This window comes from Mauremys reevesii, linkage group 1 (assembly GCF_016161935.1).
Source record: "Mauremys reevesii isolate NIE-2019 linkage group 1, ASM1616193v1, whole genome shotgun sequence".
NCBI lineage: Eukaryota > Metazoa > Chordata > Testudines > Geoemydidae > Mauremys > Mauremys reevesii.
The window spans coordinates 225,455,129-225,482,139 of record NC_052623.1 but is presented as its reverse complement, the minus strand read 5'-3'; the positions used below and the strand labels follow the sequence as shown (position 1 = coordinate 225,482,139).

The window sequence follows — 27,011 nt, the reverse complement described above, 5'->3', positions numbered from 1 at the left end:
CTTAGCTAATGCTCCTCAGTCCTTCCCTGCAACCCCCCCTGCTATTCCAGTGCTGGGCTCCCCACACAGCTCTGCCAATGCCCCTCAGTCCTGCCCTGCAGCCCCCTTGCTTCTTCATGACTGGCCCCCTAACATGTAAGAAAATGAAGTGTTCAAATCTATTTCCTCTGATTGCTTCAGAACAGAAAACAACATCACTGAAAAGAGATGCAAATTCATTTCCTTACAGTTCTGCTGGGGAAAGGGTACAGAGCTTTGTAAAGCTCATTATACTTTTCTTTCCTCTTTCATTGAGGTAAAAAGCAGAATAAAAGTAACAAGATTTGACACCTACATGAATCAGAAAGCTGTAGTATTTTCATTGATGCTACCTACAGTAAAAATGGCTAAGGCTAATAGTCCTCATGCTTCAGAGTGAAATCTTATCATCAGTTGGTCGTTGGGAAGAAATTTCCTTGCAGTGAGGTGCATTATAGGATTTTATGTCTTCTTTTTGAGGCATCTGGCACTGGCCTCTGTTGAACATAGTATTCCAAATTAGATGGACCAGGTTAACAAGAGTTAAAATATAAGATTAGATGGATGCAGTATACAAGATTCATGACCAGATGGATCAATGTTGTGATCTGCTACACCAGACAAAATAGACCAGCAATGTGATGTGGTCCAGCAGGCTATGGAATGCGGAACTAGATGGAGCATGATCTGTGTTATCATGGCAAGAGACAAGGGACAAAATCTACGGCTTTTTAATCTCATGCAGTGAGTCAAATTTTCTTATGAAAACTTTGATTTCCTATACGCATATCTATGCTCCCTAACAACTTCTAGGTCTGCTTACTCTTCCATTCCTTCTTGTTGTAAGCACCATACTTGACCACATGCCACTGCTGCATTATCTCAGCAGCATCAGGCCAGATGTTTTGCAGCTCATGTTATCTGATTATGGAAGTGACACATTCTTGCCCTTCCTCTTGGGTGCAAAGAATTTTAAGATAACGGGCATAAAAAAAAAGTCAATTCCTAAAATGACCATATAAGTTGTTCTCTGGTGACTCCAGAGCCAGTGCTTAAGACAAGAGCTATGATCAGAGTGGTTCTTGCTCGCCAGTGAATTGAGGAGTCTGCTGTACTGGGGTATGTACAGAAGACAGACAGCATTCTGTCTTTCTGTTCTGCAATTTCTCCATATTGCTCTTTCCCTCCATCTGTCACTCTTAAAGTGTTTCTCCCTCTCTTTGTAGTTATTTTTTACTTCCTCCATGCCATTCTCTTTTAGGGATCTGGAAAACACTGGGTGGGAGAGTGTGACAGGACTCTCTAGATGGATTCATCCAGCTCCCTGTCTTGGAGCAGGATTGATTTCAGTTTGTATAAAGCATCTTCTTTTGCCTATCCATTGTATATATTCTGAGAGGCAGCTTGGTGCAGTGGCCAGGGCAGCGTTCTCTTTTGGCTCTGTGCTGTGTATCAGTGAAGGGGGGTTACTCCATAGCAGCACCCCCTCAGGAAGGATAAGGCACTTGCTAGTTCAATAAACAGGACAGGGGTGATCTTTAGCTGGAATAATAATGGTCTGTGATTTGGAGTTGAAGGAGCAGGTGTTTAGCCTCAGCCCTCCAAGGGGTGTGTGATTCAGGGCTGCCCAGAGGATTCAGGGGGTCTGGGGCAAAGCGGGGGAGCTGTGGCGCTTGTACTTACCTGGTGATGGTCCGGGTCTTTGGTGGCATTTCGGCGGTGGGGGGGGCTTCAGTGACTCCGCGTCTTTGGCAGCACTGAAGGGCCCCCACCGCCGAAATGCCACCGAAGATCAGGACTGCCGCCGGGCCAGGGCTCACGGGGCCCCTGAGAGGCCCGGGGCAAATTGCCTCACTTCCCCCCCTTTGGGCAGCCCTGGTGTGGTTTATACAGTAACTTTGCTTCCTGCCTGCAGAGCTGGGATTTATTACAACTCAATGAGGAATAGTGAGACCTGGGTTCTAGTCCATCTGTGTCACTGACTCCATGAGGGACCTGGGGATGTCATTTAAAGTGTATTTCTGCTCTGAAAAGTGGCATTGTGAGTCCCACATTGACCATCTCTCTCAAGGACTTATATATATATATATGTATCAAATCCACTCAGGTGACAAGTAAAATAATGTCCTTTTGCTCTAACTCCCAGCCCAGCAAACTTGGGGCTTCTCTTCATGTACAGTGCCACAGGGCCTCAGTAGCACCAGTGCAGCTGCGCCACTGCAGTGCTTATTGAGGATGCTCCTATGCCAACGGGAGAGCTTCTCCCCCTGCATAGTTAATCCATCTCCCCACGAGGCAGCAGATATGTTGGTGGGAGAAGCTTTCCTATCTATGTAGCCCTTATATGTAGCATACCCCATTTAGGGGAGGGATAGCTCAGTGGTTTGAACACTGGCCTGTTAAAACCAGCATTGTGAGTTCAATTTCTTGAGGGGGCCATCTAGGGAACTGTAGTAAAAATCTTTCTGGGGATTGGGCCTGCTTTGAGCAGGGGGTTGGACTAGATGACCTCCTGAGATCCCTTCCAACCTTGATATTCTGAGTCTATGACTAGGTCAATGTCATTCCTGCCTGCGTGGATTTTTCACACACCTGAGCGATGCAGTTATACAGATATAGGTCTGTAGTTTAGACCTGGCCTTGTTCTGGGATCTTGGAATACACACCTCAAATCGATTCAAAATGCTACACTTCCTGAGTAGTCTCTCTGAGCACAATACCCACCACCCTTTTGTTTCCCTCCACTGGCTCTCCCTTCTTCACTGTATCAAACACAAACTGCCAGTCTTTACTTTGAAGGCAGCTTGGTCCTCCCTTACCAAGCCTTTATTGGCCATTTTCCTCAAGCACCTTCTTGCTTTCAGCAATGCTGCCCCTTACCTTGGGAGCAGCTCCCCCATCACAATCCATAGCATCCCTTCTTAAAACTCACCTCTGCTGTGAAGCCTAAAGATCTCTTGACATTGGGTAGGCAGCTAATGTGGTAAGACTGCTGTTTATGTTAATCATTATTTCATTGTTTACCTTGTCCTCCCCTCCTTTGTGTTTCATCCATCTTTTGTCCCATTGAATATTACAGACTGTAAACTCTTTGGGTCAGGGCCTGTTTGATTTTTATTACATGTGTTCATTGCCTGATTGGAGCCTAGTTGCTAGTGTAACAGAAATTTGTAATGATTGTAATAATAACAGAATCATGCTGGGTTCTCTACTTCTCATGCTTTACCAGCAATAATGATGATATTGCATGCTGAATTAGACCCTTGGTGACCCCTGTGCAACTTCACTATCTTCCGATCATGCCCTCAGTGATACTTCTGCAACCTGATTCTCTTTATGGGTCTGTCATCCATCTAACTGCCTGGAACTTGTGAACAATTCTGTTAATGCACAGGAAGAAATAGAATGAAGCTCCCCTCTCACTGAGCTATCTTGGCTCTGCTAGGGGAACATGAGTGAAAAGCAGTCAAAACTATTTTAGTCATGCAAGTGAGTAAATCTGGTTCTGAACACATTCAAGGGTTGAGGGAGAGGTGTTGTTTTTACATTGCCACTATTCAGAGTAAAACTGTACTTTAATCTCTCCGTGCCTCTTTCTTCATCTGGAGATAATCACAGAATCATAGGATTGGAAGGGACCTCAAGAAGTCATCTAGTCCAGTCCCCTGCACTCATGGCAGGACTAAGTGCCATCTAATGACACTTTCTGATGTATGTAGAGGTCTTTGAGATCTATTAAGTATTGTTATTACTCCATATTCCAATTTCTCCTCTTCTCTCAATAGCTTTCTTTCTTTATCTCTCTTTTTCTAGCCATCTATTTCTTACTCTTCATCCTGTCTTTCTCTTTCCTTGGAATACTGGGGCTTGGGGAATACTCAGGATTAAGCTGCATTGGCTAGGAAAGCAGGGAATAAGGAAGATTTACACAAGACTTTTGCTGACAACGTTCTCTTCTGTATGGAATTGCTGACTCCACGGTTCTAGTTGTTACATCATGGAAACAGTTGCAAATCAGAGGCTCATGGGAATACAAAAATTGCTTTCAAGGCATAAACCTCACCACCCAAGAGAGAGGAAACCACTTCTATTTGAAAGGAAAGAGGAACTAAGATTGAGTTTTTCCAATAAGAGAGAGAACTATATATATTTTATAGAGAGTTAAAAGGAGATGAGGAGGGACAGTTGGAATTAGGGTAATGGAGAGTGTAAATAAAGGATAATCTCTACTAAGGATAGTGCTGGCATTAAAGGCAATTTTGGACATAGGGGAAGCTAAGTGCACCCACCCTTACACCGTGGTACTATGACCACTTCTAGTGGCTAGACCACATAGAGATGTAGGATTTTGCAACAGTCTTTGCACTAGTACAGCCAGGTCTTCCTGCTCAGGCAGTAGTGGGGACTTGTGCTTTCATATTTATAGCTTCTAGGTTCAATCTCGACTGCTGACAACCCACACAAGGATGTTTGGATACATACAGAAAGTGTAATCTTGGGGTTGGGCACATACAGCTGGCAGTGGGGTGTGTTAATGGTGTTCATAGCAAATGATCTTCTATTTTTTTCCCACCAGTATCTAAAGACTATGTCTCTACCCCTGAGGAGTAACAGCACATACAAGCCAGATGATGGTGCCACACTACAGTATGCACCAGAAATCATTGGTTCCTTAATTATCTTCATTCTCACCTTTATCCTGGGCCTCCTGGGCAATGGCTTGGTGATCTGGGTGGCTGGCCTGAAAATGAAGCGGACCGTGAACACTGTGTGGTTCCTGCACCTTGCCATCGCCGACTTCCTGTGCTGCATGTCTCTGCCATTCTCCATCATTCACCTGATCCTCCATGAGTACTGGCCATATGGCCACTTCCTCTGCAAGGTTATCCCATCAGCCATCATCCTCAACATGTTTGCCAGCGTCTTCCTCCTCACTGCCATCAGCATTGACCGGTGCCTGATGGTGATGAAGCCAGTTTGGTGTCAAAACCACCGTAACGTGAGGCTTGCAACAGTAATGTGCAGTTGTATCTGGCTCTTGGCCTTCATTATGTGTTGTCCTGCATTCCTCTACCGTGAGACCGTCGAAGATGAAAATGGCAAAACTGTTTGTAGTTATCAATTTGGAGATGATAGGGATTATGTGGATTATGGGAATGATTCAGCCATGAGCTCTGGCATGTCCCAAGATGAATATTCTGGTGGTTTCTCCAGCACTGATAATCCTGGCACCTTTTACAATGATACTATCTTATTCGGGAACTTGAATGATTACTTCAACATCAGTCTGTCCATCAGTATTACCAGGATTGTCTTTGGCTTCCTCCTTCCCTTTAGCATAATGGCAGTTTGCTACATCCTTATAGTCATCAAGATGCATAGAGCCCAATTTACCAAACCCCGTGGTAAGACCCTGCGAGTGATCCTGGTTGTGGTGGTTGCCTTCTTTGTCTGTTGGGCTCCATTCCATGCAGTTGGGGCACTGTCTCTCCTAGCTATGCCAGGCACTGGATTTAGGGAGGCAGTGACACTGTGGGACCACCTCTCTACAGCACTGGCCTATGCAAACAACTGCATCAACCCTTTGCTCTATGTATTTGTGGGGCGGGACTTCAGGCAGAAGGCACGCCAATCAGTGCAGGGCATCTTGGAGGGCATCTTCAGTGAGGAAATTACACGCTCCACTTCCTACTCACGGGACAGGACCAAGACTGCAGCAGACAGAGATATCAGCAGCAACACCCTCTAAAATGGGACTTCCAGACAGCACTGCCAGAGCAAGGAGGGAAGTTTGCACCTTCCATGACAGTGACTTTTTGCTTTAGGTCAGCAGAGCCAGAACAATGAGTTTGACGATGTGTGGTGGATTATGTAGTTACTCCTTTGACATTACTAAATAAGAATGTGGTTGCAGAATATCTATGTTCTACATTTATTGAGCATGTATCACATCATCTGTACCTGCTAAATTACAGGGAGAAGTTACTTCGACATTTCTCCTTGGAATTTGTCATTATACCTTTCCCCACCCTTAACTCTGCTTCAGCTGGGACCCTGAACTTTTTTCACAGCAGTGCCCAGCAGGAGTGTCCTCTGGGAATTCTAGTTTTCCTCACAACAGTGCATTGTAGCAGACATCCCCTACCTGCTCATCAGCATTGGAAGCTGTCTTTCAGGCCAGTATTCCTAGGATCTTTCAGTTTCAGTTAACCATGGCCTTCCTCCCTACTATTCCTGTCCCCAAAGGGCCACTTCTCTTATTTTCATGGCAGCTCAAGGAGAGTTTCTACATTGCAGCTAATATATCACTGCACAGAATCAGTAACTGGGGCTTAAGGGGCAATTTTCTGAAAAACAAACCTCCTGCTGTAGACATGGGTTCATTAGAAATAGGACCCTCCTTTATGGCTTTAGAAGGTCCCCTTGATATTACAGCTTGAGATACAGTGATGAGGCAATTGAGGTAGATTCCACCAATTATGGTGTCAAAAGCCTGGTCTACACTAGGCGTTTAAATCGGTTTTAGGAGCGTAAAACCGATTTAACGCCACAACCGTCCACACTAGGAGGCACCATATATCGATTTTAATGGCTCTTTAAATCGGTTTCTGTACTCCTCCCTAGCGATAGGAGTAACGCTAGTATCGGTATTACCATATCGGATTAGGGTTAGTGTGGCCGCTGATCGACGGTATTGGCCTCCGGGCGGTATCCCACAGTGCACCAGTGACCGCTCTGGACAGCATTCTGAACTCGGATGCACTGGCCAGGTAGACAGGAAAAGCCCCACAAACTTTTGAAATTCATTTCCTGCTTCCCCAGCGTGGAGATCTCATCAGCACAGGTGACCACGCACAGCTCATCAGCACAGGTAACAATGCAGTCTCCTGAGAATCGTAAAAGAGCCCCAGCATGGACTGCACGGGAGGTACTGGATCTGATCGCTATCTGGGGAGAGGATTCAGTGCTAACAGAACTGCGTTCCAAAAGACGAAATGAAAAAGTATTTGAAAGAATTTCTAAGGCTATGATGGATAAAGGCCACAGCAGGGACTCAGTGCAGTGCAGAGTGAAAGTTAAGGAGCTCAGACAAGCCTACCAGAAAACCAAAGAAGCAAACGGAAGGTCCGGGGCAGGTCGAAAAACATGCCGCTTCTATGCTGAGCTGCATGCAATTTTAGGGGGCTGCGCCACAAGTACCCCACCCCTGATCGTGGATTCCGAGGTGGGGGTTGTAATCTCTGCCATGGCTGAGGATTATGCAGATGGGGAAGATGAAGATGAAGAAGAGGAGGAAGACCTAGCAGAGAGCACACAGCACTCCGTGAGCCCCAGCAGCCAGGAGCTTTTTATCACCCTGATGGAATTACCGTCCTCCCAGCCCTCACAAGCCACTATCCCAGACAATGACGCCATGGAAGGGAGCTCTGGTGAGTGTACCTTTGCAAATAGCAAACATTGTTTTTTAAGCAAGCCTTTTTTAATGATTGATTTGCCCTGAGGACTTGGGATGCATTCACAGACAGTATAGTTACTTAGAAAAGTTTGTTAACATGTCCGGGGATTGAGAGGAAATCCTCCAGGGACATCTCGATGAAGCGCTCCTGTAGGTACTCCAGAAGCCTTTGCAGAAGGTTTCTGGGCAAGGCAGCCTTGTTCCGCCCACCATGGTAGGACACTTTACCACGCCATGCATGTAGCAAGTAATCAGGTATCATTGCGTGGCAAAGCATAGCAGCGTATGGTCCCGGTGACTGCTGGCATTCAAGAAGCATCCGCTCTTTATCTTGTTCTGTTATCCTCAGCAAAGTGATATCATTCAGGATAACCTGGTTAAAAATCAGGAATTTAAGTAAGGGGGGTGGCCATTTTTCTACTGGGTTCGTGGACTGCAGCAGTTTAAAAAAAAAACTTTCCTGCACGTAGCGAAGCAGGGGGAGGGGAGGAGTGAAATGCCGATGATCTTTTCTGTGTTTGTTCACCGGCGATCTTCCCCAAGCTACCAGACACGCAGTGGGTGTGGGGGGTGGGAAGGTTGTTGATTAGCAGGGAGCTAGCGTGGTATTAGCCATGCGTTGGGGGGGAGGGGTAAATCACTACAGAAGCCGAAAGACAGTGGCTTACCATGGCCGCATGCAAGCTGAATTCTGATGCCTGGACCTGTGTCTGTGAGATCTGTAACTCCAGAGCTGCAAGCACTCACTATTAAGATGAAAAATGCGACCTTGTAGGGAAATCACATGTGCTAGGTGAATAGTGCTGTTCACTGTGAAAGAGTATAACCATTGTTCTGTAAAATGTATCTTTCTAAATATTTATCTCCCTCATGCAGCTGCAAATTTTTCAACCATCCCTCCTCCATCCCAAAGGCTAGCACAGATAAGGCGGAGGAAAAAGAAGACGCGAGATGAGATGTTCTCGGATATTATGGAAGTTACACGCAATGAAAGAGCTCATCTGAATGAGTGGAAGGACGTGGTTTCAAATTACAGGAAAGAGGCCAGTGAACGTGAGGACAGGAGGGATGAACGTGAGGACAGGAGGGACAACTGAGATGAGAGGTGGTGGCAGGAAGACCGGCAGGAAAATCAGCGGTGGCGGCAGGAAGATCAGCGGTGGTGGGATGCAACTCTGGGGCTGCTGCGTGATCAAACTGACATGCTCCGGCGTCTTGTGGAGCTTCAGGAACGGCAGCAGGATCACAGAGTGCCGCTGCAGCCCCTGTATAACCACCCTCAACCCTCACCATGTTCCACATCCTCCTCACCCAGACGTGTAAGAATGCGTGGGGGGAGGCTCCGTGCACCCGCCCACTCCACCCCCGTGGACAGCCCAACCAGAAGGATGTTGTTACTGTGAATTTTTTTTTAATGGCCTTCTCCATCCCTCCTATCCTCCTCCCAAACCACACCCTTACTTCTCTCCCTCTTTTTATAATGAATCAATAAAGAATTCATGCATTTTAAATGAGAGTGACTTTATTTTCATAAGTAAGCTGTACTCGAAGGGGAGGGGAGTTGCTTACAGGACTGAGTCAATCAAGGGGTTGGGTGTTCATCAACAAACACAGCAGTCACACTGTACCCTGGCCATTGATGAAGCTCGTTTTCAAAGCTTCTTTGATGCGCACCGCTTCCTGGTGTGCTCTTCTAATCTCCCTGGTGTCTGGCTGCGCGTAATCAGCGGCCAGGTGATTTGCCTCAGCCTCCCACCCCGCCATAAAGGTCTCCCCCTTACTCTCACAGAGATTGTGGAGAATACAGCAAGCAGTAATAACATAGGGGACATTGGTTTGGCTGAGGTCTGAGCGAGTCAGTAATGTCCGCCAGCGCACCTTTAAACGGCCAAATGCACATTCCACCACCATTCTGCACTTGCTCAGCCTGTAATTGCACAGATCCTGACCACTGTCCAGGCTGCCTGTGTATGGCTTCATGAGCCATGGCATCAAGGGGTAGGCTGGGTCCCCCAGGATAACGACAGGCATTTCAACATCCCCAACTGTTATTTTCTGGTCTGGGAAGTAATTCCCTTGCTGCAGCCGTTTAAACATAGTAGTGCTTCTGAAGACGCGAGCGTCATGAACCCTCCCTGGCCATCCCACGTGGATGTTTGTGAAACGTCCCTTGTGATCTACCAGTGCTTGCAGCACCATTGAAAAGTACCCCTTCCGGTTTACGTACTGGGTGCCCTGGCGCTGCGGTGCCAAGATAGGGATATGGGCCCCCCCACAGTTAGGGAATCCCAGTGCAGCAAAGCCATCCACTATGGCCTGCACGTTTCCCAGAGTCACAACCTTTCGTAGCAGCAGCTTAGTGATTGCTTTGGCTACTTGCATCACAGCAGCCCCCACAGTAGATTTTCCAACTCCAAATTGATTCCCGACTGACCGGTAGCTGTCTGGCGTTGCAAGCTTCCACAGGGCTATCACCACTCGCTTCTCTACTGTGAGGGCTGCTCTCATGGTGTTTCAGGGCAGGGGCAAGCAAGTCACAAAGTTCCATGAAAGTGCCCTTACGCATGCGAAAGTTTCGCAGCCACTGGGAATCGTCCCACACCTGCAACACAATGCGGTCCCACCAGTCAGTGCTTGTTTCCCGGGCCCAAAATCGGCATTCAATGGATAGAATCTGCCCCATTACCATCAGGATCTCCAAAGCGCAGGGGCCCGCGGTTTGAGAGAATTCTGTGTCCACGTCCTCATCACTGTCATCGCCGCGCTGCCGTATCCGCCTCCTCCTCGCCTCGGATTGAAGGTCCTGGTTCACCATAGACTGCACGAGAGTGCGCGAGGTGTTTAAAACATTCACGATTGCAGTATGGAGCTGAGCAGGGTCCATGCTTGCTGTGCTATGGCGTCTGCACAGTTCACCAAGCAAAAAAAGGCGCGAAACGGTTGTCTGCTGCTCAGGGAGGGAGGGGTGAGGCTGTACCCAGAACCACCCGCAACAATGATTTTTGCCCCATCATGCACTGGGATCTCAACCCGGAAATGCCAAGGGGCGGGGGAGGCTGCAGGAACTATGGGATAGCTACGGGATAGATACCCACAGTGCAACGCTCCAGAAATCGACGCTAGCCTCGGACCATGGACGCACACCACCGATTTAATGTGTTTAGTGTGGCCGCGCACACTCGATTTTATAAAATCTGTTTTACAAAACTGGTTTATGCAAATTCGGAATAGTAGTGTAGACGTACCTAAAGTTAGACTCAGGACTCACAGTTTGTCACATCACTCTGTTTTATTAGCACAGTGCTCTGCTAAGAACACCCAGATAATGTGAGCACCATGCAAGACACAAACTTATTTATACAGATAAAAGGGTGAGAACTTAAGATAACAAAGGAAGCAGAATCAGGCTTTGGCTACACTTGCATTTCAAAGCACTGCCGCGGCAGCGCTTTGAAGCGCTAAGTGTAGTCAAAGCGCCAGTGCTGGGAGAAAACTCTCCCAGCGCTGTCCGTACTCCACTTCCCTGTGGGGAATAACGGACAGCGCTGGGAGCGCGGCTCCCAGCGCTGGGGCTTTGACTACACTGGCGCTTTGTAGCACCGCAATTTGCAGCGCTGCAGAGGGTGTGTTTTCACACCCTGCTGCAGCGCTGCAAATTTGTAAGTGTAGCCAAGCCCTCAGATAAGTTTACCTGGGCTAGGCATGCATATCTTATTTCCTTACTAACTATTACCAATCTTCTGTTAATGTTTCGCCATTAGCACCATTGTTTATGCCTATTGTTTTTTTTTCCTGGCACCTGTATTTTAACATTTCTTATTTCTGCTTAATGGTACATACAACATTTCTTTAATTCATTCTTATTTTTACAATATAATTCATTCTACTTTTACAATGGAGATGTCCCCACTGCATCTAAAGCTTCTGGATACCCAAGTAATCAGCGCAGCGACTTCCATCCAGCAGGTAACCCTGAGCAGGCTGGAGCTGAGTCACCCCTTCTGTAAAATTTCAGAAGTGAGATGGTTTGGAAGGTGGTGTGCCTGAATTCAAACTGTATGCTTCTAGTAGACAGGAGAAAGGACTGAGAGATGTGGAAGGAAGTGGCCACACAGAAACACACAGTGCTATAAATACAGCCTGTTGTTTCCTTCAGTGCAAAATAGAGATGGGCCAAAGCCACCATTCTGATCAGATATAAACTTCCCCGATGCTTAGAGTATTCCAAATCTAGAATTCGACTAGATGTGCAAAGTAAAAGATGCATATGGAAAAGTTTTAAAGCAAGGGAGCACTATCTATACACATGGACACTACCCTGACTCCCATGTCTCCAAGTGTAAATAAATGCTGCAACAAATGCTTAGAGTATTCCAAATCTAGAATTTGGAAATCATGGCTTCCTGGTCTTACCTAGTGTGTATTAACGGCGTGGGAATAACTGGCTACATGGTAGTACTGTAGAAAAGGATCTGGAGTTATAGTGGATCACAAATTGCATATGAGCCAACAATGTGAAGGCTAATGTTCTAGCGTGTATTAACATGAGTGCTGTATTTAAGACACAGGAGGTAACTGTCCCATTCTACTCAGCCCTAGTAAGGTCTCAGGTGGAGTACTGTGTTCAGTTTTGGGCACCACAGTTTAACTACTAACTGTGGTATGTAACCTATTGCTTCAATCAGCCTCTGTACCAGATGACTGGAGGAAATCTAATGTGAAGTCCTTTTAAAGAACTGGCATAAGAGGTGATCCTGAACACTACAGGCCGGTAAGCCTAACTTCAGTACCAGGCAAACTGGTTGAAACTATAGTAAAGCACAGAATTACCAAACACAGAGATGAACGTGATATGTGGGGGAAAAGAGAAATCCTGCCTCATCGATCTACTAGAATTCTTGGAAGGGGTCAACAAGCACATGGACAAGGGTGATCAGTGCCTATAGTTTACTTGGGCTCTCAGAAAGCCTTTGATAAAGTCCCACACCAAAGTCTCTTAAGCAAAGTAAGTAGTCCTGGGATAAGAGGGAAGGTCCTCTCATGGATCAGTAACTGGTTAAAAGACAGGAAACAGTGTAAGGAATAAATGATCAGTTTTCACAGTGGAGAGAGGTAATAGTGGGGTCCCCCCAGCATCTCTGGTGGGACCAGTTCTCGTCAACATATTGATAAATGATCTAGAAAAAGGAGTAAACAGTATGATGGCAAGGTTTGCAGGCGATACAAAAATCACTCAAGCCAGTTAATTCCAAAGCTGACTGCAAAGGAATCTCATAAAACTGGGTGACTGGGCAACAAAAGGGCAGATGAAATTCAGTGTTAATAAATGCAAAGTAATGCACTGCAGTGACAGGCAGATAATTAAAAACACAAACATTTCCCATTACATTTGGGGTAGTTCCATGCTGTCTTTCTTCTGTGCATTATGCAATGGCGAGAATGAACAGGCTGAAATTGACTGACCTAAATGAAGTGTAAAGGTTCAACAGTGCTGCTCTTTCACTAGCTGCTAGGGCTGTCTTCCCTACAGAAGGTCTTGATTTCATATCTGACTTTGGTGCAGGCAGCTCCTCCTCTCTCTCCAGGATATGCAGGTAGAAGCCAAACTCTAACAATAAAGTTGATAAATCGTGTGTTTCACCTGACCAGCAGCCACTGAAAAATAACTCAACACCAGCACCAAAAGGGTTAAACCATAAACATTCACTTTTTGTTTTTATTATGAAAGCATGCACAAAAATAAACTCGTGAGGCCACACCCCCTCTCCTCTCTCTTTGATACAAAGCATCGTGGGCCACACCACAGTGCAAGGGACTCCTCTCGCTTGCAGGCTGATCTCCGTTGACTGCATCCCTTCACTCCTGACAGGCTATGTCACCAGCTTGCAGAGCAGTTCCAGTGCAAAGCCCTTTTACTCCATGTGTCCAATCCGATGCCATCTTGCCCACAAATGATGCACGGTATTTCAGGGGTGGGGGGGCGAGGCTAGTTTGCACACTGACTGGCATATATTTACATATGCAAATAAGGCACAACTGAATATGCAAACAAGGTAAATAAATACACAAGAGAGGAGCACTTGACTACACAAAGGAGCCATCTTGGTTTATTATCAGGGTTCTCTGAAAGGCCAAGCAGCCTTCTGAGCAACTTTCACGGGCCCAGCTCTTGGGACCAGCCCCTGCACAGTACTGAGTGGCACCTGGAGGGAGGTGATCTCTGCAGCTCTGTGCCACAGAAACCCAACCGAACATGGCTTCCTTGTCTTATCATTCCCATCCTGGGCAGCAGAATGAACTGCTGGCTAACTCCATGCTGAAGTCGGCTCTGGGATTCCCCACTCCTCTTGGTAATGCTCAAGGATGAACACCCCCACTTAAAACAACAAAAAACAGTACCCCCCACTCCCCATCAAATCCAAGACAGTCCATCTTCCCGACAAAGACCCAATTGGTTAATCTCAACAGTAAATTATATAGTGATGCTAAATTATCTCCCCCACCCTTGGCAATGTTGAGTCCTCATGATGGTTTGCTTCCAATTTGGTTCCCCTCACCAATAAACAGGGGCTAGGGGGCTACAAAACAGAAAGAGGAAACAAGAGGTTTGACAGAACAGAGCCACACTAGAAACGGGGACAGGCAGGGGACACAGCTGGGGAAAGGGCAGCTCAACACTCATTCCTGCTTCAACAGCTTTTCTTCCTGCTTTGCAAATGCTCACACAGAGTCTGGATTTTGGGATGTACCAACTCTTCACCCTCTCTCTCCAGCTGACCTATGAGGGGGTCTGACCCATCCTCCCCATTCCTCCCTTTGGCTGTGCAGTTTAAATATCTGACCCACTCTTCCTATCCTGTCATCAGTGCTTCTGAAACATAACTGTGAAGCCTCACACCTCTTCAACTGGGGCAGGGGGGACTCCAATCTCTAACCTACAAGTCCCCAAATCTCCCTCAGTTCTGAGCAGTGGCTTCTTCTTTCCATCCTTGGTTCACTCCCCAAATGGGAACCACCAACCGGGTATTAATGCAGACAAGACTCCCTTTCCTTGCATCCTTACACCACAGGCAAGGACAGTCTCCAAAGAAATTAATGGGGGGAATAATTAACTGAACAAGAACTGAGGGGATAGGAGGAGTGCTTCCTAATTTGCATATGTCTTCTTTGAAGATGCAAATAAAAGCCTCACTGCATATTTTTAGGGAAGATGATGGGGGGAGGGGGGCAAATGGTGACATTAAAAGCCCCGGGGAATGCTATTTGATGTGCTGTACCCAATCCCCACAATGCTGGTGCAAAACACACCTGCTGAGCTTCCCCTACTTGACAGGTGGGTTTCACATTCCCAGAGACTGCAAAAGTCAGCATAGAAAACAGGTCAGGTTCCCTCTGATCTCCTCACAAATGGCAGTGTTCTCTGAATCCCAAATGCATCTGTGCTTGAAATTCTCCTTTTTCTGCACTCAGGGCCTCCCTCTCCCAGCTCAGCCCAAATCCCAGCTGTATCTCATCCCCGGCAGAGATTCTGCTTTCTTTATCTTCAGGGTCTTCCCTCCTCCTCTTGCCGTCCCTTGCTGGTGTGAGAATGATCACGGAGCTAAAATCACCCCTCCAATGTCCCTTTGAGCCCCTGACCTTTACAACATTTACGAAACAACATAATTACAGGCTCCCAGGGTCCACTAGGCTTTCTCACTCTGGCAGCCAATACAACAGATTCATCGACAGGGAAGGATAGTAAAATGCAAAATGAGGGAGGCAGAGAAAGATGCTCTTGAGGTTTCGGCCTTCTGAGGTCTTGTTATGGCACCAGGGAGCCATCTCTCCACCCTCCTCCCCACACAGGGCACCATGCAATGTGGGGATGCCGATCTGATGTGTCCGAGGCCAGTGGGGGAGGACCATGCTCGATTACTGATAATAATAATAATGAACAAAAGAAAATAAAGAAGGAAAAACAGGACGCAAGGAAGGATTATCTTCAGCAGCATCTTGCGGTGTTTTCTCTGGTGCAGAAAGAGAATATATATCTATATACAGGCAAGGCAGGGAGGCATGGGCAGCTGGACCTGCGACCTTTCGCCCCATGGCCCCCTTCCCTCCCAGGTCCCTCACAAGGGACGGGCTCTCGAGTCTGTAACATGCTAGGTGATCAAGTCCCAGTCAAAATCATCAAGGATTTCCTCACTGGTGCCTGGAGGAGGGACTGGAGCCGGGGGACCAGATGGTGAGCTGAGTGGAGGGGGAAGAGGGAGAGAAGGGGAAATAGATGGTTAGAGGAGAAGTCAAGCTCTGTCCTACTTGGTTCTTGGGAACAATAAAAGGGGAAGGACTCAGGTGGTGTGAATTTCCCCACAGCAGTGACCTGACACATTCCCCCTCAGGCAGCACACGTTGCCACCCCAGGGCAATATCCTATCAGTGTCCAGATTGGGAGTAGGCGGTTGTGACAGTGCAGGACTCACCCCTGCAGCACCTCCTGCTGGTCTCTCAGGGAATTAGTGCATCCAGCCTCCAGAGCACCCTCTGTCAGCCGGTGTCCCGCTGCTGCTTGGCCCCTGTGTCCCTCCCAGGACCCCAGTGCCCCTTTAACTGGGTGCTGCCCCCTGGCAGTACCCCCACAGGCTGAGTTTGCCCCTCCCAGGGGAACCCCCACCCACTATTCCTGCCTTGCCTCAGTCATGGGCTACTGCCAGTCACCAACTAGCCCCCATTCACTGGGGCAGACTGCAGTATAAGCCACTCATCACAGGCAAAGGGGTTTGGACCTGCTGCCTCTGGCTACCTGTGGGTTGCCCCTGCAACCCAGTACCTAATAGGCCTTACCAGGCCTCAGCATGGGGCTTTCCTAGGCTGGAGCTCCCCAGGTCCCTTGGCCTTTCCCCAGCCCTGCTCCGCTCCAGATACCTGGTTAACCTCCCTGCAGCCAGGCCCTTCTCTCTCTATGAACACGGAGAGAGACTGTTGAGCACCTGGCTCCCAGCTTCTTATATAGGGCCAGCTGAGGTCTGATTGGGGCATGGCCCAGCTGCGGCCACTTCCCCAGTCAGCCTAGTAGCTGCTTTCCCTGCCACAGCCCTCTCTCAGGGCTGTTTTAAGCCCTTCAGGGCAGGAGTGGGGTAACCACCCTGCTATAGGGATCATGTGGTCTAAGAGTAACTGCAGCAATGGGAGCTTCCCCACGAGCTGCCCTCAACAGTGTTCAGTCAGCATCTAACTAAGGCCTAAGGAGTCTGTCAACATGAGCTCCCTCACAGCAGTGCCCAGTGAGCACCCAGCTATGGGAAAGGGGTGTGAATGGGAATGAGATGTGGGGGTGAGAGGAATTGGACAACTGAACTTGCTCTCACCAGTGCCGTGGCAGTGTCCCGCTGTGGAACCTAGACCTCAGTCTAGGCTCCCTCAGCCCTACCCCAGCTGTCTGACAGCAGTCCTGGGCTCCCCACCACAGTTCTGCCAATGCCCCTCAGTCCTGCCCTGCAGCCCTCCTGTTTCTTCATGACTGGCCCCCTCACATATAAGGAAATAAGTTCATATCCATTTCCTCTGATTGCTTCAGAACAGAAAAGAACATCACTGAAAAGAGATGCGAATTCATTTCCTTCCACTTCTGCTGGGGAAAGGGTACAGAGCTTTGTAAAGCTCATTATACTTTTCTTTCCTCTTTTATGTAATTAATTTATGGTGATGGGGAGGGAGCTGTTAGGAAACAACACATTTATATCCACAAAAGGGGAAATGAGGGTGCAGTGTGGTGATATGGGGAGACCCCCTCATCTTTCCCAAGATATGCGCTAAGATGTGTGCTTCAATTCCCTTGGCTGCAAATCAAGGATCCGGTCTGGCTTGAGTGAAAGTCACTGGAAGGTACTAAAGGTATTTTTCATGCGCTGGCTATTGTCATTAGAACCTCATATGCCATTGAGTTACAGACAGACAGACAGAATTTGCACTGAGGTGAATGTAAAGTTTTGCACAGACAAACAGAAATACTGTTGAGTTGAAAGTAAGGCCCCACTGTGCTTGGCCAATTATTCTGTGTAATGTCTCACTGCATGATATTATTGAGGTAAAAAGCAGAGTAAAAGTAACAAGATTTGACACCTACATGAATCAGAAAGCTGTAGTATTTTCAGTGATGCTACCTACGGTAAAAATGGCCGAGGCTCATGCTTCAGGGTGAAATCTGATCATCAGCTTGTGGTTGGGAAGAAATTTCCTTGCAGTGAGGTGCATTATAGGGTTCTATGTCTTCTTTTTGAGACATCTGGCACTGGCCTTTATTGGACATGATATTCCAAATTAGATGGACCAGGTTAACAGGAGTTAGAATATAAGATTAGATGGATGCAGTATGCATGAGACAGGATACACAACCAGATGGATCAATGTTCTGATCTGCTACAACAGGAAGTGGGATACTGGACAAAATAGACCAGTAATGTGATATGGTCTAACAAGCTATGGGATACTGAACTAGATGGAGCAATGATCTGTGTTATCATGGCAAGAGATAAGAGACAAAATCTACTGCTTTGATCTCATGCAGTGAGTCAAATTTTCTTATGAAAACTTTGATTTCCTATACGCATATCTATGCTCCCTAATAACTTCTAGGTCTGCTTACTCTTCCATTCCTTCTTGTTGTAAGCACCATACTTGTCCACATGCCACTGTTGCATTATCTCAGCAGCAGCAAGCCAGATGTTTCACAGCTCATGTTATTTGATTACAGAAGTGACTCATTCTTCTCCTTCCGCTTGGGTGCAAAAAAAAATTAAGATAACAGGGTTAAAAAAAGTCAGTTCCTAAACTGACCATATAAGTTGTTCTTTGGTGACTCCAGAGCCAGTGCTTAAGACAAGAGCTATGATCAGAGTGGTTCTTGCTCGCCAGTGAATTGAGGAATCTGCGGTACCGGGGTATGTACAGAAGACAGACAGCATTCTGTCTTTCTGTTCTGCAATTTCTCCATATTGCTCTTTCCCTCCATCTGTCACTCTTAAAGCATCTCTCTCTCCCTGTCTTTGTAGTCGTTTGTTACTTCCTTCATGCCTTCTTAAAGCATCTCTCTCTCCCTATGCCGCTCTCTTTTAGGGATCTAGAAAACATTGGGATTCATCCAGCTCCCTGTCTTGGAGCAGGATTGATTTCAGTTTGAATAAAGCATCTTCTTTTGACTATCCACTGTATATATTCTGAGAGGCAGCTTGGTTCAGTGGCCAGGGCAGCATTCTGTCTTGGCTCTGTGTGTGTATCAGCGAAGGAGGTTACTCCATAGCAGCACCCCCTCAGGAAGGATAAGAGACCTGCTAGTACAATAAGCAGGACAGGGGTGATCTTTAGCTGGAATAATAATGGTCTGTGATTTGGAGTTGAAGGAGCAGGCGTTTAGCCTCAGCCCTCCAAGGAGTGTGTGGTTTATACAGTAACTTTGACTCCTGCCTGCAGAACTGGGATTTGTTACAACTTGATGAGGAATAGTGAGACCTGGGTTCTAGTTCATCTGTGTCACTGACTCCATGAGGGACCTGGGGATGTCATTTAAAGTGCATTTCTGCTCTGAAAAGTGGCATTGTGAGTCCCACATTGACCGTCTCTCTCAAGGACTTATATATGTATGTATCAAATCCACTCAGGTGACAAGTAAAACACTGTCCTTTTGCTCTAACTCCCAGTCCAACAAACTTGGGGCTTCTCTTCACGTACAGTGCCACAGGGCCGCAGTAGCACCAGTGCAGCTGAGCCACTGCAGTGCTTATTGAGGATGCTCCTATGCCAATGGGAGAGCTTCTCCCCCTGCGTAGTTAATCCATCTCCCCACGAGGCAGCAGATATGTTGGTGGGAGAAGCTTTCCTATCGATGTAGCGCAGTCCATTCGGGGGACTAGGTCTATATAAATAAGTCACTCAGGCCTGTGGATTTTTCACACCCCTGAGCGATGCAGTTATACAGATATAGGTCTGTAGTGTAGACCTGGCCTTGTTCTGGGATCTTGGAATGCACATCTCAAATCAGTTCAAAATGCTACTCTTCCTGAGCAGTCTCTCTGAGCACATCACCCACCACCCCTTTGTTTCCCTCCACTGGCTCTCCCTTCTTCACTGTATCAAACACAAACTGCCAGTCTTTACTTTACTTTGAAGGCAGCTTAGCCCTTCCTTACCAAGCCTTTATTAGGCATTTTCCTCAAGCATCTTCATGCTTTCAGCTATGCTGCCCCTTATCCTGGGAGCAGCTCCCCCATCACAATCCACAGCATCCCTTCTTAAAACTCACCTCTGCTGTGATGCCTAAAGATCTCTTGACAATGAGTAGGCAGCTGATGTGGTAAGACTGCTGTTTATGTTAATCATTATTTCATTGTTTACCTTGTCCTCCCCTCCTTGGTGTTTTATCCATCTTTTGTCCCATTGTATGTTACAGACTGTAAACTCTTTGGGGCAGGGCCTGTTTAATTTTTATGGTGTGTGTTCAGTGCCTGATTGGAGCCTAGTTGCTAGTGTAACAGAAATTTATAATGATGATGATTATAATAATAATAACAACAGAATCACGCTGGGTTCCCTCCTTCTCATGCTTTACCAGCATTAATGAGATGTTGTATGCTGAATTAGACCTTGTGCAACTTCACTATCTTCCGATCATGCCCTCAGTGATACTTCTGCAACCTGATTCTCTTTATGGGTCTGGCATCCGTCTAACTGCCTGGAACTTGTGAACAATTCTGTTAATGCACAGGAAGAAATAGAATGAAGCTCCCTCTCACTGAGCTATCTTGGCTCTGCTAGAGGAACACGAGTGAAAAGCAGTCAAAACTATTTTAGTCAATTCAAGTGAGTAAATCTGGTTCTGAACACATCCAAGAGTTGAGGGAGAGGTGTTGTTTTTACATTGCCACTTTTAAGAGTAAAACTGTACTTTAATCTCTCCGTGCCTCTTTCTTCATCTGGAGATAATCACAGAAACATAGGATTGGAAGGGACCTCGAGAGGTCATCTAGTCCAGACTGCTGCAATCATGGCAGGACTAAGTGCCATCTAATGACACTTTCTGGTGTATGTAGAGGTCTCTGAGATCTATTAAGTCCTGTTATTATTCCATATTCCAATTTCTTCTCTTCTCTCAATAACTCTCTTTATTTACCTCTCTTTTTCTAGCCATCTATTTCTTACTCTTCATTCTGTCTCTCTCCTTCCTTGGAATAGTCGGGGCTGGGAAATGCTCAGGATTAAGCTGCATTGGCTAGGAAAGCAGGGGAGAAGGAAGATTTACACAAGACTTTTGCTGACAACGTTCTCTTCTGTATGGAATTGCTGACTCCACGGTTCTAGTTGTTACATCATGGAAACAGTTGCAAATCAGAGGCTCGTGGGAATACAAAAATTGCTTTCAAGGCATAAACCTCACCACTCAAGAGAGAGGAAACCACTTCTATTTTAAAGGAAAGAGGAACTAAGACTGAGTTTTTCCAATAAAAGAGAGAATTATATATATTTTATAGAGAGTTACAAGGAGATGAGGAGGGACAGCTGGAATTAGGGTAATGGAGAGTGTAAATAAAGGATAATCTCTACTAAGGATAGTGCTGGCATTAAAGGCGATTTTGGACACAGGGGAAGCTAAGTGCACCCACCCATACACCGTGGTACTATGACCACTTCTAGTGGCTAGACCACATAGAGATGTAGGATTTTGCAACAGTCTTTGCACTAGTACAGCCAGGTCTTCCTGCTCAGGCAGTAGTGGGGACTTGTGCTTTCATATTTATAGCTTCTAGGTTCAATCTCGACTGCTGACAACCCACACAAGGATGTTTGGATACATACAGAAAGTGTAATCTTGGGGTTGGGCACATACAGCTGGCAGTGGGGTGTGTTAATGGTGTTCATAGCAAATGATCTTCTATTTTTTTCCCACCAGTATCTAAAGACTATGTCTCTACCCCTGCGGAGTAACAGCACATACAAGCCAGATGATGGTGCCACACTACAGTATGCACCAGAAATCATTGGTTCCTTAATTATCTTCATTCTCACCTTTATCCTGGGCCTCCTGGGCAATGGCTTGGTGATCTGGGTGGCTGGCCTGAAAATGAAGCGGACCGTGAACACCGTGTGGTTCCTGCACCTTGCCATCGCCGACTTCCTGTGCTGCATGTCTCTGCCATTCTCCATCATTCACCTGATCCTCCATGAGTACTGGCCATATGGCCACTTCCTCTGCAAGGTTATCCCATCAGCCATCATCCTCAACATGTTTGCCAGCGTCTTCCTCCTCACTGCCATCAGCATTGACCGGTGCCTGATGGTGATGAAGCCAGTTTGGTGTCAGAACCACCGTAACGTGAGACTTGCATCACTGATGTGCGGTTGTATCTGGCTCTTGGCCTTCATTATGTGTTGTCCTGCATTCCTCTACCGTGAGACTGTCAAAGCTGAATTTGACAAAACTGTTTGTAGTTATCAGTTTGGAGATAATAGGGATTATGGGGATTATATGTATTATGGGAATGATTCAGCCATGAGCTCTGGCATATCCCAAGATGAATATTCTGGTGGTTTCTCCAGCACTGATAATCCTGGCACCTTTTACAATGATACTATCTTATTCGGGAACTTGAATGATTACTTCAACATCAGTCGGCCAGCTACCCTACTGACCATCAGTATTACCAGGATTGTCTTTGGCTTCCTCCTTCCCTTTAGCATAATGGCAGTTTGCTACATCCTTATAGTCATCAAGATGCATAGAGCCCAATTTACCAAACCCCGTGGTAAGACCCTGCGAGTGATCCTGGTTGTGGTGGTTGCCTTCTTTGTCTGTTGGGCTCCATTCCATGCAGTTGGGGCACTGTCTCTCCTAGCTATGCCAGGCACTGGATTTAGGGAGGCAGTGACACTGTGGGACCACCTCTCTACAGCACTGGCCTATGCGAACAGCTGCATCAATCCTTTGCTCTATGTATTTGTGGGGCGGGACTTCAGGCAGAAGGCACGCCAATCAGTGCAGGGCATCTTGGAGGGCGCCTTCAGCGAGGAAATTACACGCTCCACTTCCTACTCACGGGACAGGACCAAGACTTCAGCAGACAGGGATATCAGCAGCAACACCCTCTAAAATGGGGCTTCTAGACAGCACTGCCAGGGCGGAGGGGAGGGCAGGGGACATTTGCAGTTTCCATGGCAGTGACTTTTTGCTTTAGGACAGCAGAGCCTGAACAATGAGTTTGACAATAATCTGTATGGGATGCCTATGGGGACTGGGGCAGTTCCGAGTAGGCCAACCTCCCATTTAATAGCCTCCTGAAGAGAGGAGAGTTAGACATGCCAAAAACAGGAATCTTCTGATGAGACATACAAGGGAGGCAGAGAGCCCCCTATTTGAGAGAGAGAAGTGCACTTGTGAGAAGATGTGTGGTGGGATTATGTAGTTACTCCTTTGACATTAGTAAATAAGAATGTGGTTGCAGAATATCTATGTACTACATTTATTGAGCATGTATCATCTGTACCTGCTAAATTACAGGGAGAAGTTACTTCGACATTTCTCCTTGGAATTTGTCATTATACCTTTCCCCACCCTTAACTCTGCTTCAGCTGGGACCCTGAACTTTTTTCACAGCAGTGCCCAGCAGGAGTGTCCTCTGGGAATTCTAGTTTTCCTCACAACAGTGCATTGTAGCAGACATCCCCTACCTGCTCATCAGCATTGGAAGCTGCCTTTCAGGCCAGTATTCCTAGGGTCTTTCAGTTTCAGTTAACCATGGCCTTCCTCCCTACTATTCCTGTCCCCAAAGTGCCACTTCTCTTATTTTCATGGCAGCTCAAGGAGAGTTTCTACATCGCAGCTAATACATCACTGCACAGAATCAGTAACTGGGGCTTAAGGGGCAATTTTCTGAAAAACAAACCTCATGCTGTAGACATGGGTTCGTTAGAAATAGGACCCTCCTTTATGGCTTTAGAAGGTCCCCTTGATATTACAGCCTGAGATACAGTGATGAGGCAATTGAGGTAGGTCCCACCAATCATGGAGATGTCCCCACTGCATCTAAAGATGCTGGATACCCAAGTAATCAGCGCAGCGACTGCCATCCAGCAGGTAACCCTGAGCAGGCTGGAGCTGAGTCACCCCTTCTGTAAAATTTCAGAAGTGAGATGGCTTGGAAGATGGTGTGCCTGAATTCAAACTGTATGCTTCTAGTAGACACGAGAAAGGACTGAGAGATGTGGAAGGAATAGGCCACACAGAAACACACAGTGCTATACTCACGTACACAAACAGCCTGTTGTTTCCTTCAGTGCAAAATAGAGATGGGCCAAAGCCACCGTTCTGATCAGATATAAACTTCCCCGATGCTTAGAGTATTCCAAATCTAGAATTCGACTAGATGTGCAAAGTAAAAGATGCATATGGAAAAGTTTTAAAGCAAGGGAGCGCTATCTATACACATGGACACTACCCTGACTCCCACGTCTCTGAGAGTAAATAAATGCTGCATCAAACAATGCTGACATCATGGTAGGGGTCTACTATACACCACAGAGCAGGAAGTGGGGTGGATGAGGCACTTTTAGAACCCATAACAGAAATATCCAAAACATGAAAGTTTGTAGCAATGGGGGATTTTAACTACCCTGATATTTGTTGGGAAAGTGACACAGCAAACCACAAAATTCCCATAAGTCTTGGAATGTATTGGGACAGCTTTTTGTTTCAGAAAGTGGAACAAGTAACAAGTGGGGCAGCTACTTTAGCCTTGATTCTGACTAACAGGGAGGAAATTGTTGCAAATCTGAAGGTAGAAGGCAAACTGGGTGAAAGTGATCATGATATGCAAGATTTCATGATTCAAAGGAAAGGAAGAAGTGAACCAATGGACTTCCAAAAAGCAGCCTTTAACTAACTCAGAGAACTAGTAGGTAGGGTCCCCTGGGAAAAAAAAAATCTAAGGGAAAAAGGAGTTCAGCAGAGTTGCCAAGTTCTTAGAGACAATATTAAAGGTACAACTGCAAATTATCCTGATGGAAGGAAATACAGGAAGAATAGTAAGAGGCCAATATTGCTCCATCAGGAGCTCTTTAATGACCTTAAAACCAAAAAAGAATCCTACAAAGAGTGGAAATGTGGATAAATAGATACGGATGAATGCAAAAGAATAGCACAAGCATGTAGGAACCGAATCAAAAAAGCTAAGGCACAAAATTAATTACACCCAGCAAGGGACATAAAAGGCAATAGGAAACGGTACTACAAATGTATTAGGAGCAAGGGAAAGGTGAAGGAAAGTATAAATCCACTACTGAGGCTATGGCTACACTTTTCAAGCGCTGCCGGCAGCGCGCGCTGGCAACACTTTGAAGCGCTAAGTGTAGGTCGCCGCGCAGCGGGGAAAAAAAAGCCCAGCGCTGTCCTCCCCCCCCTCCAGTGTGGGGAAACGGACAGCTGGGGGGCTGCCTCAGCGCTGGGCTGGCGCTGGGTACTGACACTGGCGCTTTGCAGCGCTGCAGAGGGCAGGGGTTGTGTGCTGCTGCTGCGCTGCAGCTGCATGCAAGCAAGCCTTAGTGGAGAAGGAGAGCTTATAACTGAGACATCAAGAAGTCAGAGGTGTTCAATGCCTATTTTACTTCAGTCTTCACTAATAATGTTAAGCATAAGACAATGTTTAAGACAATTAATATTAATAACAAGGAGCAAGGAACACAAGGGAAAGAACACATTACAAATTATTTAGGTAAATTAGCTGTATTCAAGTCAGAAGGGCCTCACAAAATTCAAATCAGGATATTTAAGGAACTAGTTGAAGCAATCTCTGAACTGCTAGCAATTATCTTTGAGAACTCATGGAGGGCAGGTGAGGTCCCAGAGAGCTGGAGAAGGGCAAACATAATACTTATATTTAAAAAGAGGGACAAAAAGGACTCAGGAGATTATAGACCAGTTAGCCTAACTTCAATATCTGGAAAGATACTGGAACAGATTATTAAACAATAAATTTGTGAGCACCTAGTGGATAATAGGGTGGTAAGCAACAGCCAACATGGATTTGCCAAGAACAAATCATGCCAAACCAACCTAGTTACCTTCTTTGACACTGTTATTAGCCTAGTGAATGGGGGGCAAGGGAGGGATAGCAGTAGACGTGATATATCTTGACTTTAGTAAGGTTTTGACACGTGTTGTGACATTCTCATAAGCAAACTAGGGAAATGTGGTCTAGATTAAGTTACTATAAGACAGATGCACAAGTGGTTGAAACACTGAACTCACTCAAGGAGTTATCAATGGTTTGCTGTCAAAATGGTGAAGGAGAGGGAGAGCATCTCATGGGTACCAACTGGGGTCAGTCCTGGGTCTGGTGCTATTCAATATTTTCATTAATGGCTCGGATAATAGAGAGTGTACTTATGAATTTTGCAGATGACATCAAGCTGGGATGGGTTGCAAAGATGTTAGAGGACAGGATTAGAATCCAAAATGACCATAACAAATTGTAGAATTGGTCTGAATTCAACAAAATGAAATTCAAGAAGCCAAATGCAAAGTACTTCATTTAAGAAAGAAAAATCAAATGCACACCTACAAAAATGGGAATAACTGGCTACATGGTAGTACTGTAGAAAAGGATCTGGAGTTATAGTGGATCACAAATTGCATATGAGCCAACAATGTGAAGGCTAATGTTCTAGCGTGTATTAACATGAGTGCTGTATTTAAGACACAGGAGGTAACTGTCCCATTCTACTCAGCCCTAGTAAGGTCTCAAGTGGAGTACTGTGTTCAGTTTTGGGCATCACCGTTTAACTACTAACTGTGGTATGTAACCTATTGCTTAAATCAGCCTCTGTACCAGATGACTGGAGGAAATCTAATGTGAAGTCCTTTTAAAGAACTGGCATAAGAGGTGATCCTGAACACTACAGGCTGGTAAGCCTAACTTCAGTACCAGGCAAACTGGTTGAAACTATAGTAAAGCACAGAATTACCAAACACAGAGATGAACATGATATGTGGGGGAAAAGAGAAATCCTGCCTCATCGATCTACTAGAATTCTTGGAAGGGGTCAACAAGCACATGGACAAGGGTGATCAGTGCCTATAATTTACTTGGGCTTTCAGAGAGCCTTTGATAAAGTCCCACACCAAAGTCTCTTAAGCAAAGTAAGTAGTCATGAGATAAGAGGGAAGGTCCTCTCGTGGATCAGTAACTGGTTAAAAGACAGGAAACAGTGTAAGGAATAAATGATCAGTTTTCACAGTGGAGAGAGGTAATAGTGGGGTCCCCCCAGCGTCTCTGGTGGGACCAGTTCTCGTCAACATATTGATAAATGATCTAGAAAAAAGAATAAACAGTATGATTGCAAGGTTTGCAGGCGATACAAAAATCACACAAGACAGTTAATTCCAAAGCTGACTGCAAAGGGTTACAAAGGGATCTCATAAAACCGGGTGACTAGGCAACAAAAGGGCAGATGAATTTCACCTGACCAGCCGCCACTGAAAAATAACTCAACACCAGCACCAAAAGGG

At 46.2% G+C, this 27,011-nt stretch overlaps 1 protein-coding gene across 3 annotated transcripts; it reads left to right on the top strand.

Annotated features, from left to right (window-relative positions):
• Window positions 1–1,050: 1,050 nt before the first annotated feature.
• Window positions 1,051–23,022, top strand: LOC120406035 (C3a anaphylatoxin chemotactic receptor-like). 3 transcript variants are annotated; one of them, XM_039540209.1, is made up of 2 exons: window positions 1,051–1,137; window positions 4,595–6,499. In XM_039540209.1, the coding sequence occupies exon 2, from the start codon at window positions 4,607–4,609 to the stop codon at window positions 5,765–5,767; it is 1,161 nt and encodes a 386-aa protein (XP_039396143.1). In that variant the 5' UTR covers window positions 1,051–1,137; window positions 4,595–4,606; the 3' UTR covers window positions 5,768–6,499. The 3 variants fall into 3 exon arrangements, with proteins under 3 accessions (XP_039396143.1, XP_039396136.1, XP_039396128.1); XM_039540202.1 differs by lacking the exon at window positions 4,595–6,499 and adding an exon at window positions 21,402–23,022 and having other exon boundaries at window positions 1,070–1,137; XM_039540194.1 differs by lacking the exons at window positions 1,051–1,137; window positions 4,595–6,499 and adding exons at window positions 18,283–18,399; window positions 21,402–23,022.
• The last annotated feature ends 3,989 nt before the right edge of the window (window positions 23,023–27,011 follow it).